Here is a 19,345-nt window from a genome sequence, read left to right on the forward strand (position 1 = left end):
TACATCAAGCTCATAATACTTATGTACTTTTACTGCAATACTTTAACTACATCAAGCTCATAATACTTATGTACTTTTACTGCAATACTTTAACTACATCAAGCTCATAATACTTATGTACTTTTACTGCAATACTTTAACTACATCAAGCTCATAATACTTATGTACTTTTACTGTAGGAGGGTTTTTCATGCAGGACTTTTACTTGTAACAGAGTATTTTTACATCGTTATATTGGTACTTTTACTGCAGTAAAGTATCTGAGTATTGTTTGTAACTACATTTTCTTGCTGTGTTGTGTCTCGCCTCCGCCCAACCTGCACTACTTTAAGGTGTCCTGCGGTCCCTGAAGGCAGCACGTCGCCCCGTCAGCGCGTGATATCCTTCCGCGGGAGAGAAGCGCGCGGCCCTTTCCCTCCGACAGCACAGGATGTGAACGGGACGTTACTCTGCGCCACCGTGAACGTTTCCCGCCCCATCCGACTGAAACACACCGAGCTAGCACCGGGTCCCTCCGCCTGAACCCGCCCTGCGGCGCCACCGACGGAGCTCCGTGAAGAAATATAATCTGCTGCGAGCTGCGCGGCAACCGAAACCGAGAGAGAGAGAGCGAGGCTGCCGGCGGAATGGAGCTCATCACAATCCTCGAAAAAACGGTCTCTCCAGGTGATTATCAGCACCGCAGCCTCCGCACACCATACGCCCGCGCTCCGCGGCTGTATGTTGGGGCGGCGGCTGCTCCGGTGAACCGGCGGCGGCTGCTCCGGTGAACCGGTGAAAGTTTAAAGGAGGGAAAAGCTTCGCTAGCGGGGAGCTAGCTCGTCATGCTAACGCTAACGTCACGGCCCCAGTCCCCGCAGATAACGCGGGTGACTCTGCACTCTGTCCGGCGGATTCTCGCAGCCTGACAGCGGCGGTAACCCGCCGATCAGCCCGCTGATCCATTAAAAACGCAGTCACATAATAATCCTGTCGGTTCGGTTCGCGGAGGCTGACCTGACAGCCGGATTCAGCTCGCGACCCTGCCCATGCCCGTTAGCCGCTCTGCTAGCCCCTGCTGCCGGCCGCCTCCCGCACGCATGCCCGGCTAACGGCTCTTTTAAACCGCTTAAACCGGAGAAAAGTGCCTCCAGTTGCTACTTTAGCGTTGTTCAGTTTCTTTACACCGAGTTGATGTTGTTTAAACCGAATTGCTGTTTGTCCCGAAAACTTTATTTTTGCGTCTTAAAATGTGTCCCGGCGGCCGGCTAATGCTAGCATGCTAACGCGGCTAACACGCACGCTGGAGCCGCGGCGTGCTTCCTCCGGCGGGACCGGGTGCCTTATCAGTGAAATCCTCCTTTAATGTCGTTCATTAATGGGACGTATCTGTAACATGTCCTCTGTCTAAGCCCGGTAAACCTCCCGGTTCACGGTTTATATTGGAAGGTTCGTGGTAAAGGCGTGTGTTAGCATGCTAGCTGTGTGCTACATTGAATAACCCCTCTCCCCTCCTCTCCTCTCCCCGCAGATCGGAATGAACTGGAGGCGGCTCAGAAGTTTCTGGAGCAGGCTGCCATAGAGAACCTGGTTAGTATGTTGTTAGCATGTTGGTAATGTGTTGTGTGGACTGTGGAGGGGAAGCTAACAGACCTGCTGCTACAGTCAGACATGCAGCAGCATGGAGGAGAGAGGAACTCAGGACAGCTGCTGCCCCCCCCCCCACTAAAACACACACACACACACACACACACACACACACACACACACACACACACACACACACACACACACACACACACAGCCTGCTAGCGTTAGCATTTCATGGAGGCAGCTACACCCATCTGATGTGGTGAGAGCTGCAGATTCAGCGTGTTCATCAGCTAATATGTCGCTTTACAGACATTTAAAGGGTCATTTCACCCAAATTATAAAAGACACAGACACACAAGCAGCGTCTGTCCAGCCTGATTTAGTTGTTCTGGTTTTGGAGATTCAGTATCTCAAAGTTAAATGTTTTCTGCTCTCTGCTCGGACAGATTTCAACAACTCAGCAGCAACATATGCAGCAGTGGTGGGCAAACTGTGGCTTGTGGGCCAAATCTGGCCCTCCAGCTACAGTTTTAGTCCCCCTGCTGAAAGCTGAAGTTCTGACTTTAATAGTTTAGATAAAAACCTTGAACATAAAGTTTGATAAATCTGCTGTGGATAACAAAATAAACCCCAGTGAACATCAGCTGTTTGAACTCTGATGCTGCTGACATTAAAGGACCTGTTCCCCAGTGTTCCCAGTGTGTTAAACCAGCAGTCAGGTGTCTGTAATCATTCCTCCTGTTCATACTGGATATTAAAGATCCTTCATATGTGCTTTCAATGCATTTAAAAGTCTGTGTGAAGCTTCTATTCAGCTTCATCAGTCTGAGTTAGTCATATCAAGTGGATATCTGACACATTTACAGTCTTTTTAGCATCAAATTCCCTCTTTGTGTTTCCTCGGACAGTGTTTCCCTGTTGAGCTGCAGGTGGAAGTATAGTAACAAAAAGAGGGACTTTGGCACTAAAAAGACTAACGTTGAAAGATATCTACTTGATTTGACTCATTTGGACGCTGAAGCTTCATATTAGCTTCAGATAAACTTTGAAATACATTTTTACACAGAAGGAGGACTGTGGATTTACATTGTAAGGTCATTATGAAGGGATCTTCTAATGGTCAGTATGAACAGGAGGAATGATTACAGCTTTAATGTTTATTTGATGACTGTTGGTTTAAGACACTTGATAAACTGAAAATCAATGACAGAATATATATTCATGAATCTGTTAACTCACTAATGAGAAAAATGATCTTACATATAATCCTAAACACTGTTAGAAATCTATTTTCTTCTTAATTAAAAGAAATGAACTAAACATACAGACTGAATCAACTGAACCATGAAGAAGCTTCAGTTATAAAGTTCTCCACATTAAACAAATTCAACCTCAAACATGCAAAACAGTTTAAAAAGTGAGTTTTTAGAGCTGGATATTATGGATATTATGGTTTATCATTTTACACAAGTTACAAGATGTTTCAGTTTTTGGCTGAAATGTAGAAGAACTAACGGTTTCATCTCTGGATGATCTGAACCAGCTGAGCAGCTGCTGAAGGTTCAACAGTAACAGTCTGATGTGTTGATACATGCAGAGCTGCAACTAATGATCATTATTGATTAATCTCATTTATTCTCTTGATTAGTCGTTTGGTCCATAAAAATGTTAGAAAATATTCAAATGTTGATCAATGTTTCCTAAAGATGACGTCATCAAAGATGTTCAGTTTACTGTCAGAGACGAAAGAAACCAGCAAACATTCACATTTAACAAGCTGCAATCAGAGAATATTTACTCTAAATGATTGATTGATTATCTGGTAGCTGGTTGCAGCTGTGGATCCTGAACATCAGTGTTTCTGTCTGGAGTTTCACTTTAGTCTAATTTGCTGACTAATAACAGAAGTCAGTGGGCGACTCCCTGATCGGATGCTGCTGAGTATCAACAACATCAAACTCAACTCCCGTCTGCACGAATATCACTAACATCAATATAACATCACTATAACATCAATATAACATCACTATAACATAAATATAACATCTGCAACACTAACAGGCACCTTTCTGTGAAATATTAACCTCCTAAAACACTTTTACAGTCAAAACTGAAGAGTTTTAGTTTCTGGATACTGCATGATGATGATGATGATATATTTGCATCAATGTGATGAAGCACTTTGATTTTACAGCTATTGATGAAAAGCAGATATTTTATCCATAAACAGTTGCTCTGCTTCAGGAGCATGTAGTGACATCAGAGTATAGATGGATCACATGACTCATTGATCATCTGTTAGAGCTCAGTAATGATCAATAAAGAAGCTCCAACTCAGACTCCATGAATATCTAATAATATCTAATATGTTAATCAATACGTCATTCATGCAACTCAACAACTGTAGCAGAGTCTTAAAAAGATGATTGACAGTCTCAGACGGCTGCGTTTCCAACGACAACAAAAGAAATGAAATAAAAATATATTATCTCAGTTTCAACCGAAGCTGCTTGAAAAGTTTATCAACGTAAAACACGGCTCATGATATACGTTAATACTGTTCCCTCAGCTCTGCACCAATCAGCTCGCCTCTGTCCACACCACGCCACTGCTAGCATACTGTTAGCCATTAGCTTACTGTTAGCCGTTAGCTTACTGTTAGCCGTTAGCTTACTGTTAGTCGTTAGCTTACTGTTAGTCGTTAGCTTACTGTTAGCAGTTAGCTAGTAGCCTGTACACTGCCGCTGAACCACGAGTGCTGCCTCAGATTGTCCAGACTGCTTTATAACACATCTGCTAACAAAACTTAATGTCCTTTACTGAACCGCCGCTGTGACTGTAGTTTAAAAACATCTTAAAAATACATTTAAATCATTCACTGGGTTTATAATATGGACGTTACAGGATATAATCTTTAACGTGTTTCATCACTTCCTGTAACGACAACTAGAGAGAATAAATCAGCTCATCAGTCACCAGATAACATGAGTTAGATAGAAACGTTACAGTATTCAAATGTCAACCATCCGCCCCCCAAACCAGCCAATCAACAACCATCCGCCCCCCAAACCAGCCAATCAACAACCATCCGCCCTCCAAACCAGCCAATCAACAACCATCCGCCCCCCAAACCAGCCAATCAACAACCATCCGCCCTCCAAACCAGCCAATCAACAACCGTCCGCCCTCCAAACCAGCCAATCAACAACCGTCCGCCCTCCAAACCAGCCAATCAACAACCATCCGCCCTCCAAACCAGCCAATCAACAACCATCCGCCCTCCAAACCACCAGACCAGTAATACTGAATTTAACCACCAGGTGTCGCACATGACTCAGTTGCTCCTGAGTGGAGCTCAGTGAGATCAGCTGAGTCACACAGTGTTTTTATTTGTGTTTCTGGTTTAACAGCCGGAAACACTGCAGCTATGCTATGCTATGCTATGCTATGCTATGCTAACTAGCATGGTAAAATGATCCGTCACGCCTCTTTGTATCCGCTTGTGTTCATAACACATCAGCATCCAGCCGGTTTAGCCGGGTTATCGACGATATCGGCAGCGTTAGCCGGGTTATCGATGATATCGGCAGCGTTAGCCGGGTTATCGATGATATCGGCAGCGTTAGCCAGGTTATTGATATCGGCAGCGTTAGCCGGGTTATCGATGATATCGGCAGCGTTAGCCGGGTTATCGACGATATTGGCAGCGTTAGCCGGGTTATTGATGATATCGGCAGCGTTAGCCGGGTTATCGACGATATTGGCAGCGTTAGCCGGGTTATTGATATCGGCAGCGTTAGCCGGGTTATCGACGATATTGGCAGCGTTAGCCGGGTTATTGATGATATCGGCAGCGTTAGCCGGGTTATCGACGATATCGGCAGCGTTAGCCGGGTTATCGATGATATCGGCAGCGTTAGCCGGCTGGACAGCAGCAGCCTGTCGGCGTCAGAGCCGCCGTCTGAGGCGCTCAGACGTCTCATTATGACACATGCCACTTCAGTTGGAAGTCAAACCGGTTTAAGCTGGTACACCAGACTGGCAAAACCGGAAACCAACCCAACCCTAGAAGGTACCAGTGACAGCAGCAGGAAGGCTGAATGTACACAGGATGATACGCAGCAGTGGAACCAGTAGTTGACTGGTTTATGCAGAGTTCACCAGTCAGTGAAAGTGTTCCTGCTGGCTCTGGTCCTGGACCAGGTCCTGGAGGCATCTTCCTGCATCTGCTGGCTGACCGTTTCCATCAGTGCAAAAACAAGAATTCAAACAAATCAAATGACTTTATTTCCTGCAGCTGTGAGTTATAACTGATCTACATCCTCGTGTTTACAGCTCACTTATCTCTAAACATCTGCTTTGAAAAACAAATCTTTCTATATTTTTATTTTCTTAAATTGAGTTGTGATAGTTTTCGTTCTTCAGCCTCCAGTCCGATAAGGGACACGTGGCCGGCAGCGTCTATTGTAGTAATCCTCCTTTTGTTACCGTAGCGATAGACGAGCCATATGGAGGACGGACGATGCTCAGAAACACTAAACAAACCATCAGACTGAGTTTCTAGTCTTTAAATCAAAGATATATTGTGTTTCTGTCCTGACTGAGATGGAACGTTTAACAGAAAGATGAAGTCGGTGTTTTCTGCCGTTAGTGTTGTGGGTGTAAAGAGCTCTGACAGCCTGATGGAGCTGCAGAGGAGGAGGATGAGGATGATGATGATGATCAGACTTTATTTCTGTGGACTGACTGTACAATCAGCTGAGAGCAGAGCTGTTAAATAATGTTTCTTTTAGCTTCCTGTTGTTACTGCTGTTAATAAATGAGGGATAGTGACGAACCTGCAGAGAATCATCAGTGACTCTGCAGCTTTATAGTGAGTTTCTGCTCATTGTTTATTTGTTTACTGCTCTGCTTCACTCTCAGCGTCTCATACTGAACACTACCTGCTCAGTTAGCTGTAGACTACCTGCTCAGTTAGCTGTAGACTAGCTGCTCAGTTAGCTGTAGACTAGCTGCTCAGTTAGCTGTAGACTACCTGCTCAGTTAGCTGTAGACTACCTGCTCAGTTAGCTGTAGACTACCTGCTCAGTTAGCCGTAGACTAGCTGCTCAGTTAGCCGTAGACTAGCTGCTCAGTTAGCCGTAGACTACCTGCTCAGTTAGCCGTAGACTACCTGCTCTCAGTTAGCTGTAGACTAGCTGCTCTCACTTAGCTGTAGACTAGCTGCTCTCAGTTAGCTGTAGACTAGCTGCTCACAGTTAGCTGTAGACTAGCTGCTCACAGTTAGCTGTAGACTAGCTGCTCTCAGTTAGCTGTAGACTAGCTGCTCTCAGTTAGCTGTAGACTACCTGCTCTCAGTTAGCTGTAGACTACCTGCTCAGTTAGCTGTAGACTAGCTGCTCACAGTTAGCTGTAGACTAGCTGCTCTCAGTTAGCTGTAGACTAGCTGCTCTCAGTTAGCTGTAGACTAGCTGCTCACAGTTAGCTGTAGACTAGCTGCTCACAGTTAGCTGTAGACTAGCTGCTCACAGTTAGCTGTAGACTAGCTGCTCTCAGTTAGCTGTAGACTAGCTGCTCTCAGTTAGCTGTAGACTACCTGCTCAGTTAGCTGTAGACTACCGGCTCAGTTAGCTGTAGACTAGCTGCTCAGTTAGCCGTAGACTACCTACTCAGTTAGCTGTAGACTACCTGCTCAGTTAGCCGTAGACTACCTGCTCAGTTAGCCGTAGACTACCTGCTCAGTTAGCTGTAGACTAGCTGCTCTCAGTTAGCTGTAGACTAGCTGCTCTCAGTTAGCTGTAGACTAGCTGCTCTCAGTTAGCTGTAGACTAGCTGCTTTCAGTTAGCTGTAGACTAGCTGCTCACAGTTAGCTGTAGACTAGCTGCTCAGTTAGCTGTAGACTACCTGCTCACAGTTAGCTGTAGACTAGCTGCTCACAGTTAGCTGTAGACTAGCTGCTCTCAGTTAGCTGTAGACTAGCTGCTCTCAGTTAGCTGTAGACTAGCTGCTCTCAGTTAGCTGTAGACTAGCTGCTCACAGTTAGCTGTAGACTAGCTGCTCTCAGTTAGCTGTAGACTAGCTGCTCTCAGTTAGCTGTAGACTACCTGCTCACAGTTAGCTGTAGACTAGCTGCTCACAGTTAGCTGTAGACTAGCTGCTCTCAGTTAGCTGTAGACTAGCTGCTCTCAGTTAGCTGTAGACTACCTGCTCACAGTTAGCTGTAGACTAGCTGCTCAGTTAGCTGTAGACTAGCTGCTCTCAGTTAGCTGTAGACTAGCTGCTCAGTTAGCCGTAGACTAGCTGCTCAGTTAGCCGTAGACTACCTGCTCAGTTAGCCGTAGACTACCTGCTCAGTTAGCTGTAGACTAGCTGCTCTCAGTTAGCTGTAGACTAGCTGCTCTCAGTTAGCTGTAGACTAGCTGCTTTCAGTTAGCTGTAGACTAGCTGCTCACAGTTAGCTGTAGACTAGCTGCTCAGTTAGCTGTAGACTAGCTGCTCACAGTTAGCTGTAGACTAGCTGCTCACAGTTAGCTGTAGACTAGCTGCTCACAGTTAGCTGTAGACTAGCTGCTCTCAGTTAGCTGTAGACTAGCTGCTCTCAGTTAGCTGTAGACTAGCTGCTCTCAGTTAGCTGTAGACTAGCTGCTCACAGTTAGCTGTAGACTAGCTGCTCACAGTTAGCTGTAGACTAGCTGCTCTCAGTTAGCTGTAGACTAGCTGCTCTCAGTTAGCTGTAGACTACCTGCTCACAGTTAGCTGTAGACTAGCTGCTCAGTTAGCTGTAGACTAGCTGCTCAGTTAGCTGTAGACTAGCTGCTCTCAGTTAGCTGTAGACTAGCTGCTCTCAGTTAGCTGTAGACTAGCTGCTCAGTTAGCTGTAGACTACCTGCTCAGTTAGCTGTAGACTAGCTGCTCTCAGTTAGCTGTAGACTAGCTGGTGAACATAGTGGAGCATTTAGCAGCGAAGGAGCAGATATTTCCTTCAGGAGTTGGTAGAGAGCAGAAACAGCTAAAAGAGAGAATATTAGACAGAAACACGACTCAACATGAATGATAATGTTGCTCCGTAAATAAACAACTGTTTACTAACATGTTCAACATGTCGACTTGTTTAATGGTTTTTTTGTTCACCAACTTGTAACTCTTGTTTTAAAAGCTGCTTTATAAATAAAACTTCCTGATAAGCTGCTGATGAGTCAGAGTTGATTTCATCACTTGTTTTATTCTGACATGTTTCTGCTGTTTCCTCTGTAATCTCACGTCTCTTCCTCCTCTCTCCTCCTCTTCCTCAGCCCACATTCCTGGTGGAGTTGTCCAAAGTGTTGGCGAACCCAGGAAACACTCAGGTGGCTCGTGTGGCCGCCGGCCTGCAGGTGAAGAACTCTCTGACCTCCAAAGACCCCGACGTCAAGACGCAGTACCAGCAGAGATGGCTGGCCATCGACGCCAACGCTCGCCGCGAGATCAAAAACTACGTAAGGACGCAGAACGTCTGCGGGAAGGGTTGGTTTGATGTTCACTGTCTCATCACGTCCCGTCTGTCTCTCAGGTTTTACAGACTCTGGGCACGGAGACGTATCGACCCAGCTCGGCGTCGCAGTGCGTCGCTGGGATCGCCTGCGCGGAGATTCCCGTCAACCAGTGGCCCGAGCTGATCCCCCAGCTGGTGGCCAACGTCACCGACCCCTCCAGCACCGAACACATGAAGGAGTCCACGCTGGAGGCCATCGGATACATCTGCCAGGACATCGTGAGTGATCGCACACAAACACCGCTCATCATCTCTCAGCTAACTGATGAAGATGTCGGTCACAGTTCACTAAAAGCTGACGTGACGTCCTCAGACTGTCCGTCAGTCCAACGGTAACCAGGACAACAGCAGAGCACTGCTGTTATCATTAAACATACTGGAGAGTAACATGAGTGATTGACAGCTGACTCATCATTAATAATCCTTCAGTTCTGAACCATAAAATAATAATAATCACAAAATAAACAAACGAGTGTGATAGTGAAGGACGTGAACGGTGCACCAGGATGAAGCTGCTGATCAGCTGATCTGTTACATCAGCATTGAGAATAGATGAATGTTTTAAATATGAATCTAAATATGAAAGGACAGACTCAGCCGGTGTTTGCAGTCAGCTGGAACATGACCAGCTCACTGTCACATGACTCGTTATCACACTCTTCATGTCACTTTGTGCAACATTAATCACGTCGTGTTTATTGTAATATGTATGTTTGTAAAATGTTCACTTTGAGAAAATTAAGACGGTGATAATGAGTCATGTGACTCACCTGTGAGCGAATCTGAACGTACTGTTGGCTCTTAATAAAGTCACAGTGAAGTCGTTACAGCGTGCGCTGGTTCACTTTGATTTTCACCATAAATCTAAATATATAAATAAATCTAAATATTGTTTCTGGAGCAGCAACAGCAGAGTCTGACTGGAGACTGATCTAACATGTCAACATGTCACTTCAATCATATGACTGACCTTTAGAAAGACACCAGTCCTTCCTCCTCCTCCTCTTCCTCCTCCTCCCCTTCCTCCTCCTCCTCTTCCTCCTCCCTGTGCTGAAGGTGTCGCTGGTGGAGGGAGGAGCTGGTTTAGTTTAGTTGAAGCAGCTGTAAAACACTCTGCTGTTTATTGACCAGTAACAGAAACAAACATAGTCGTCAACTTCAGGTGATCTTCTCTTCACCTGGTTCAGTGAGAGAGAGAGTGTGTGAGTGTGTGAGTGTGTGTGAGTGTGTGTGTGAGTGTGTGTGAGTGTGTGTGAGTGTGTGTGAGTGTGTGTGTGTGTGTGTGTGAGTGTGTGTGTGTGTGAGTGTGTGTGTGTGTGTGTGAGTGTGTGTGAGTGTGTGTGAGTGTGTGTGAGTGTGTGTGAGTGTGTGAGTGTGTGTGAGTGTGTGTGTGTGTGTGAGTGAGTGTGTGTGTGTGTGTGTGTGTGTGAGTGTGTGTGAGTGTGTGTGTGAGTGTGTGTGTGTGAGTGTGAGTGTGTGTGTGTGTGTGTGTGTGTGTGTGTGAGTGTGTGTGAGTGTGTGTGAGTGTGTGTGAGTGTGTGTGAGTGTGTGTAGGACAGAAGCAGTTCGACCATAAATGATAAAATATTAAATGTGACGTCAGAGTTGATGTGTGTGAGTGACTGTAACTGTTGATGATGTCATCACCGTCAGTCTATAACGAGGCTCGTTATCGTTTGACGTCTGTTTAATAATTTCACTTTCATGAAGGAAACTAAAAAGCTTCAAATCGTCACATTTAGAAGCTACAACATTCAGGTTTTTATTTAAGTTCAAATGGTTTCAGATGAGTTTAGTGTTAAGGCTTTAATGGCTGCAGGTCTAGATCAGGGTCTCTCTAACCTGCAGGTCTAGATCAGGGTCTCTCTAACCTGGTTCTGCTTGTTCAGGATCCGGAGCAGCTGCAGGAAAACGCCAACCAGATCCTGACGGCCATCATCCAGGGCATGAGGAAGGAGGAGCCCAGCAACAACGTCAAACTGGCGGCGACCAACGCCCTCCTCAACTCACTGGAGTTCACCAAAGCCAACTTCGACAAGGAGGTACGAACATCTCTGGATCAGGATCAGGATCTGGATCTGGATCAGGATCAGGATCCGGCTGCTCCACACATGACGTGTTGCGTGTGGGTCGCAGGTCTCTGCAGGTCTTAAAGCAGTAAATCTAGACTGAGCAGCCGAAGCTCCTGGTGAATAAAGTGAAAGTGTGATTGTTGTCGTGCAGGAAGCTGTTTGATGCTTTGTTGCAGAGTTTCAGTAACAAACAGCTGCAGGAAGTCTCGTCCTCTGACTGAGACTTCAGCTGAAACCTGGTTAATCTATTTGATCAGGGATCAATTACATCTTTAAAATGATTGTTATATATATATATTGATATAAACCATCAGACTTTCATCCTTTGGTTGGTGTTAAATTTCCTTTTTTATGTGGGATTAAAAGTCTTAAATGAAACCTGCAGTCAGCTGGTTTCTCTTCCTTCTCTCTGGGGACAAATATGATTAAATATGATTAAATATGATTAAATATTAGATATTTGAACTGTTGAGCAGTTTGTCCTGTGATCCAGCAGAGGGCGTTAAAGTTCAGCATCAGCTTGACCGTCAGTAAACTGAGACGGACACATCAGATATATATATATATATATATATATATTTACCCACAGAGATAAGTGAACAGCAGATCAGACTGTTTTCCAGCTGTGTGAACAGCAGCAGGTAGTTTGAAGGTTTCATTCTGCTGAAATATTAAAGTGTGATCAGTGTTTCCTGAAGAAACCAGCGAATCTTCACATGTAACCAGCTGCAGTCAGAGACTTTGACTGGTGTGATTGATTTTTATCTTCGTCCTGTTTCAGACGGAGAGACACTTCATCATGCAGGTGGTGTGTGAAGCTACACAGTGTCCCGACACCAGAGTGAGTAACGACAGACGAGCCGCCGCCACTTCCTGTTTCTCTTTATTAAAACACACACGCAGAACAAAAAAAAACAAAAAAACCACATCAACATGAAGAACAAACACTGAAATATACTGAAAGTTTCCCTCCAACATATGACATCACAACTAGTCCAGAGCCAATCAGGGTCCAGTATTTAACTTGCACACATGTGATGTGGAGACATGAAGCCTCCAGTCAACAAACACTTAATCAATATTTACAGATGATTGATTGATATTACACAAAGTGTTTTATATACAGCTGAGAACATCTGCTGAGGATCAGTAACTGTTGTTATCCTTCATCTCCACACAATAACTCCTCATCTTCCTCAGTACAGCCGATCATAACAATACATGTTATTAATCAACTGTGTGTGTGTGTGTGTCTGTGTCTGTGTCTGTGTGTGTGTCTGTCTGTGTGTGTGTGTGCGCGTCTGTGTGTCTGTGTGCGTGTGTGTGTGTGTATACGTGTGTGTGTGTGTCTGTGTCTGTCTGTGTGTGTGCGCGTGTGTGTGTATGTGCGTGCATGTTTGCGCGTGTGTGTGTGTGTGCGTGCATGTTTGTGTGTGTGTGTGTGTGTGTGTGTGCAGGTGCGGGTCGCAGCCTTACAGAACCTGGTGAAGATCATGTCTCTGTACTATCAGTACATGGAGACCTACATGGGTCCGGCTCTGTTCGCGGTGAGACCAGTTTAAAAACCCAGAAACCAGTTTTTATAAAGACGACAGGATTTTAATCCTCCTCCTCTTCCTCTGTCAGATCACCATCGAGGCGATGAAGAGCGACATCGACGAGGTGGCCTTACAGGGCATCGAGTTCTGGTCCAACGTGTGTGACGAGGAGATGGACCTGGCCATCGAGGCCTCGGAGGTCTGTGAGCCCGACTTTACTGTCCTGAATGTTGAGACTTTAATCAGCTGCCGTCTCCTCACTCTGCTTCGTCTCTCGTCCAATGGCAGGCCTCGGAGCAGGGACGGCCCCCCGAGCACACCAGCAAATTCTACGCCAAAGGGGCCCTGCAGTACCTGGTCCCCATCCTGACGCAGACCCTCACCAAACAGGTACCGCACACCCCGGACCGCCGGCCCTCATCGTCCTCGCTGAGTCTCTTCAGCTATGTCAGATGTTAAAGTTAAAGACGTTGTGATCTTCGTCTCCGCAGGACGAGAACGATGACGATGACGACTGGAACCCCTGCAAGGCGGCGGGCGTGTGTCTGATGCTGCTGGCGACGTGCTGCGAGGACGACGTGGTTCCTCACGTTCTGCCTTTCATCAAAGAACACATCAAACACCCCGACTGGCGTTACCGCGACGCCTCCGTCATGGCCTTCGGCTCCATCCTGGAAGGACCTGAACTCAACCAGCTCAAACCGCTCGTCATACAGGTGAGCCGCCTCGCTCGGGCGTCGTGTTTCTCTCTCCGTGTGTTTCACTAACACCCTCCTCCTCCTCTTCCTCCTCTTCCTCCCCCCTGCAGGCGATGCCCACCCTGATCGAGCTGATGAAGGACCCCAGCGTGGTGGTGAGGGACACCACGGCGTGGACGGTGGGCAGGATCTGCGAGCTGCTGCCTGAAGCCGCCATCAACGAGATGTACTTGGCCCCCCTGCTGCAGTGTCTGATCGAAGGTCTGGGGGCCGAACCCAGAGTGGCCTCCAACGTCTGCTGGGTGAGCCGGGGGGCGGGGGGGCGAGGGGGGGGGCACAGAGGGTCTCTGACATCACTGTTACAACATCAGGAAGCTTCACACAGTCACACAAACGCCGACGAGCTTCAGACTGGTGATGAACTTTAGAAACTTGGTGTTTGATGAAGACAGACGAGAACTTTAACATCACTGAACCTTCGTGTCTGTAGTGACTCTGGTGAGGAAACGTGTCTGTTTCTTTGTGTCAAACGTCATCGGTGTAGTCGCCAAATCTTTGTCTCTCCAGATTTGGTGTAAACATTTAGAGGAACTGAAGTTTCATCTGAACAACAGTGAACGTTACACAAACTAGACTGACGGCAGATTGAAGAACTACTGTGGAGACTTTGATGTTTGACTTTGATGTAATGAATGAATGAAACCACATCATGTGGTCCTGATGCTGCAGCCTCCCGGTGCTTCAGTCTGAGTTTAGAGCTGTTGTACCTGGAGGACCACTGGTTGGTTTCCAGATGAATAACCGTCTTCTTCTCTTCCTGTCAGGCCTTCTCGTCTCTGGCTGAGGCGGCCTACGAGGCCACGGACGCTGCAGAGGACCAGGAGGAGCCCAGCACCTACTGCCTGTCCTCCTCCTTCGAAATCATCGTCCAGAAACTCCTGGAGACCACAGACAGGTACGAGCCCGTCTGTCCTCAGTCACGTCTTCTTGTCAGCGACGTTAACACACAAGAACTTGTGTAAATATATAAATATCAACTGTCAGAGCAAAGAAATATATCACAACATCTAGAAACAAGCAGCAAGAAAACATCTCCAACCATCTCTACTCAAACTAAACCTGATTCTAACCTGAACAGTGAAACTGAGTGTGAACCTCCTCACCATCATGGTTTTCAGCTAAAAATCCGTCAAAGATAGAAAGACACAGTTTCCTGTCGCAGGACTTCCTGTTGAGTGTGAAGTAGGAAGTTTGAGATGCAGCCGAGTGTGAACCGCAGCTGTAGAAACACACTAAATATAGACGGATGTGAACTGTGACCTGAGAACACACTCAGCTTTATATTAACCTCACTGAGCTGTCACCCAGCAACACAGTGTTCACATTATTCTGTCCACTGAAAACTGCAGTTTAACAATAACATGAAAACCAAAGAGCAGGTCCAAACACCTGCGAGATCCAGTAGAAACTGTTGTGAGCTGGTTGTTTCTCTGCAGACCTGACGGACACCAGAACAACCTGCGCTCTGCTGCCTACGAGGCTCTGATGGAGATCGTGAAGAACAGCGCCAAAGACTGTTACCCTGCAGTCCAGAAAACCACACTGGTCATCATGGAGAGACTGCAGCAGGTCCTGCAGATGGAGGTGAGACGGGGAGGCCGGGAGGTTTAACACCGGGAGGTTTAACACCGGGAGGTTTAGTACCAGGAGGTTTAGTACCAGGCTGGGTGTGAATGTGTGTTTTTCGGTGTTATTAACAGTAACGTGTGTTTGGTCTGTGATGATAAATCATGCACCACGCTGACCGTGATGTAAAACACAACCACATTTATCTGAGACCTGATAGATTATAAACATCACACTGAGCTTCGTGTTTTCACCTCTCTGTCACTAAGGTGAAGTGTGTGTGTGTGTGTGTGTGTGTGTGTGTATATGTGTGTGTGTGTGTATGTGTGTGTGTGTGTGTATATATATGTGTGTGTGTGTGTGTGTGTGTGTGTGTGTGTGTATATATGTGTGTGTGTGTATGTGTGTGTGTGTGTGTATGTGTGTGTGTGTGTGTGTGTATATGTGTGTGTGTGTGTATATATGTGTGTGTGTGTGTGTGTGTATATGTGTGTGTGTGTGTGTATATATGTGTGTGTGTGTGTGTGTGTGTGTGTGTATATGTGTGTGTGTGTGTTGAGTCATACTACAACATGTTGGACATTAATCAGCTCTGCTGCTCGTTAGTGAGACTGTAAAGTTAAAACCTTTCTGGTCTAAATGAATGTTCACTAGAGTAGTGATATGCAGCGCCACCTCTGGACTTCTGTGTAATGATGTCACTTCCTGTGTGTTTCCAGTCCCACATCCAGAGCACCTCAGACAGAATCCAGTTCAACGACCTGCAGTCGCTGCTGTGCGCCACTCTACAGGTGAGACACACCTGAGCTGTCGCTTTTGAGAGTGAACCGCCAGCCGGACGTGCGTTCTCTCTCACCGCTTCCTGTTTGTGTTTCAGAACGTTCTGCGTAAAGTTCAGCACCAGGACGCCCTGCAGATCTCCGACGTGGTGATGGCCTCGCTGCTGAGGATGTTCCAGAGCACGGCCGGCTCCGGAGGCGTGCAGGAGGACGCTCTGATGGCCGTCTCTACACTGGTGGAAGGTAGACACACGCACACACACACACACACACACACACACTGGCGCTGGTTACAGCTGAGAGTCGGGAGGAAGCTGAATGTTTGTGTTGTGTGCTTCAGTTCTGGGCAGCGACTTCCAGAAATACATGGATGCCTTCAAGCCTTTCCTGGCTATCGGACTGAAGAACTACGCTGAGTATCAGGTACGACACGCTGCAGCACTTCTTCTTCTTCTGTCTGACAGACTTTTAATAAACCAAACATACAATAACAAGATGAATAAGGTCTGAACCTCAGCAGGAAATAAACTGTCTGTCTGCTTTTACATCCAGTTCAACAACAAACAGGTTAAACGTCTTTAAAAACAGAACTTGGTGTTTCTTCACCTCAGAGCTGTTTGGTTTTTGTCTGAACGGTGATTCTCAGATTTCCCAGGCACCTTGAACGCCGTCTTTACGACCATCAGGGCTGATTTAGCTGCTTTCAGTCACATGATGCTGGTTTACACTCACTGAGCCACCTGTCACTGATTAAAGCTGGTTGATTGTCCAACATAGTTGCTTATTAATGTTTGAATGGACTGATAGTTATTGATCAGTAACGTGTGTTTGGTCTGTGATGATAAATCATGCACCACGCTGACCGTGATGTAAAACACAACCACATTTATCTGAGACCTGATAGATCGAATCAAATCTCACGTTCTGATTCAGCAAATCAAACCGATCAATCAACAAGTTTCAGCAGCAGAATCAATGAATCGATTGAAAACATATGAGCTGATAATGCAGCAGCAGAGTGTGGTGTTGTGGTTTCACCACCAGGTGGAGCCTCTCTGTCTCTAATGAGACCACACAGGCTGTAAAACAAACGCACCTCCCTGGCTGCTCAAAACACTACAATACCCATGAGCCTCAGCTGCTGTTGCCACGGAGCAACAAACCGTGTCGCCATAGTTACTGAATTCACCCAAAAGTGACCCAGAAATGAAAGAATCAATCAATCTTTAGCATGTGACAGCATTTGAAGCTCTGTGATTGGCTGTTTCCTGCTGAAATGCACCCTGGGAGTTTCACCACAGAGGAAGAACAAACTACTGGAGCTTCACTGATTAACTTCTTATAAATGAGTCGTAGTATTGACGATGTGCTGACGATTGACCCTGATGATGATGATGATGATGATGATGATGATGATGATGATGCAGGTCTGTCTGGCGGCGGTGGGTCTGGTGTGCGACCTGTGCAGAGCTCTGATGTCCAACATCCTGCCTTACTGTGACGAGATCATGCAGCTGCTGCTGGAGAACCTCGGGGTGAGGAAGACTCTCCTGTTCCTGTCTGATAGCGTCCTGTGTGTGTGTGTGTGTGTGTGTTTGGTCTGTGATGATAAATCATGCACCACGCTGACCGTGATGTAAAACACAACCACATTTATCTGAGACCTGAATCTTTCTTCTGTTGCCGTCGACGTCTGAAAGCTCGTTTTACTGACTTCCTGCCACACGTTTGAACTACACACACGTTCACCTGAACTACACACACACGTTCACCTGAACTACACACACACGTTCACCTGAACTACACACGTTCACCTGAACTACACACACACGTTCACCTGAACTACACACACGTTCACCTGAACTACACACACACGTTCACCTGAACTACACACGTTCACCTGAACTACACACACACGTTCACCTGAACTACACACACACGATCACCTGAACTACACACACACGTTCACCTGAACTACACACGATCACCTGAACTACACACGATCACCTGAACTACACACGATCACCTGAACTACACACACGTTCACCTGAACTACACACACGTTCACCTGAACTACACACGTTCACCTGAACTACACACGATCACCTGAACTACACACACGTTCACCTGAACTACACACACGTGTACCTGAACTACACACACGTGTACCTGAACTACACACACGTGTACCTGAACTACACACGTTCACCTGAACTACACACGATCACCTGAACTACACACACGTTCACCTGAACTACACACACACGATCACCTGAACTACACACGATCACCTGAACTACACACACACGATCACCTGAACTACACACACACGATCACCTGAACTACACACGATCACCTGAACTACACACACACGTTCACCTGAACTACACACACGTGTACCTGAACTACACACACGTGTACCTGAACTACACACGTGTACCTGAACTACACACGTGTACCTGAACTACACACGTGTACCTCGCTCCTCTTCCTCCTCTGCGTCCTGCCGTCCTGTGAAGATGTTTGTGTGTCAGGTGACCTTCAGACAGGTGTAACGTCAGCTGTGTGTTTGTGTTCAGAACGAGAACGTCCATCGGTCGGTGAAGCCTCAGATCCTGTCGGCGTTCGGTGACATCGCTCTGGCCATCGGAGGAGAGTTTAAGAAATATCTGGACATCGTCCTGGATACGCTGCAGCAGGCGTCGCAGGCGCAGGTCGACAAGGTGACGACACACACACACACACACACACACACACACACACACACACACACACACGCTCAGCTGATCACTAGAGGATGATTGAGTCTGAACAGACGCAGAGCTGGATGATCATTTATCAGCTTCATCAATAAATTAAATAAATGATTCTGACAAACGTAGAAAATAAATGGTTGAAGTTTTCTGAACTGTTTGTGTTTTAATGTTTGAAGTTATTGATCAGTAACGTGTGTCTGGTCTGTGATGATAAATCATGCACCACGCTGACCGTGATGTAAAACACAACCACATTTATCTGAGACCTGATAGATTATAAACGTCACACTGAGCTTCATGTTTTCACCATTAAGGTTAAACGTCAGTGATGTAAAATCTGATTCCTGCTGAACACATTGAACTCATCACAGCTGTTTTATCTTCATTTACACACAAAACCCTGAAGGAACGCTGCGGCATCTCAAAGCTGGCGAGTAAATGTCACATGACCTGTGTGTGTGTGTGTGTGTGTGTGTGTGTGTGTGTGTTCAGACGGACTACGACATGGTGGACTACCTGAACGAGCTGAGGGAGGGCTGTCTGGAGGCGTACACCGGGATCATCCAGGGCCTGAAGGGAGACCAGGAGAACGTCCACCGTAAGACCACGCCGACCACATGACCACACACACCGACCACATGCCGACCACATGACCGCACGCCGACCACATGACCGCACGCACGCCGACCACATGACCGCACGCACGCCGACCACATGACCGCACGCCAACCACATGACCGCACGCACGCCGACCACATGACCGCACGCCAAC

At 46.7% G+C, this 19,345-nt stretch overlaps 1 protein-coding gene across 1 annotated transcript in view; it reads left to right on the forward strand.

Moving 5' to 3' along the window:
* The first annotated feature begins 376 nt into the window (after nucleotides 1-376).
* The window catches only part of kpnb1 (karyopherin (importin) beta 1), a 24,011-nt gene continuing 5,042 nt past the window's right edge, over nucleotides 377-19,345 (forward strand). Inside the window, exons 1-19 of the mRNA XM_042394053.1 lie at nucleotides 377-666; nucleotides 1,511-1,569; nucleotides 8,866-9,048; nucleotides 9,123-9,323; nucleotides 10,994-11,146; nucleotides 11,958-12,017; nucleotides 12,634-12,723; nucleotides 12,803-12,913; nucleotides 13,003-13,104; nucleotides 13,206-13,430; nucleotides 13,523-13,714; nucleotides 14,237-14,367; nucleotides 14,909-15,056; nucleotides 15,758-15,829; nucleotides 15,916-16,060; nucleotides 16,158-16,240; nucleotides 17,245-17,352; nucleotides 18,397-18,540; nucleotides 19,066-19,171. Coding sequence (XP_042249987.1) covers nucleotides 627-666; nucleotides 1,511-1,569; nucleotides 8,866-9,048; nucleotides 9,123-9,323; nucleotides 10,994-11,146; nucleotides 11,958-12,017; nucleotides 12,634-12,723; nucleotides 12,803-12,913; nucleotides 13,003-13,104; nucleotides 13,206-13,430; nucleotides 13,523-13,714; nucleotides 14,237-14,367; nucleotides 14,909-15,056; nucleotides 15,758-15,829; nucleotides 15,916-16,060; nucleotides 16,158-16,240; nucleotides 17,245-17,352; nucleotides 18,397-18,540; nucleotides 19,066-19,171 — 2,353 coding nt within the window. The 5' untranslated portion in view covers nucleotides 377-626. The remainder of the gene's footprint in view (nucleotides 667-1,510; nucleotides 1,570-8,865; nucleotides 9,049-9,122; nucleotides 9,324-10,993; nucleotides 11,147-11,957; nucleotides 12,018-12,633; nucleotides 12,724-12,802; nucleotides 12,914-13,002; nucleotides 13,105-13,205; nucleotides 13,431-13,522; nucleotides 13,715-14,236; nucleotides 14,368-14,908; nucleotides 15,057-15,757; nucleotides 15,830-15,915; nucleotides 16,061-16,157; nucleotides 16,241-17,244; nucleotides 17,353-18,396; nucleotides 18,541-19,065; nucleotides 19,172-19,345) is intronic.

Source organism: Thunnus maccoyii, chromosome 18 (genome assembly GCF_910596095.1).
Source record: "Thunnus maccoyii chromosome 18, fThuMac1.1, whole genome shotgun sequence".
NCBI classification, from domain to species: domain Eukaryota; kingdom Metazoa; phylum Chordata; class Actinopteri; order Scombriformes; family Scombridae; genus Thunnus; species Thunnus maccoyii.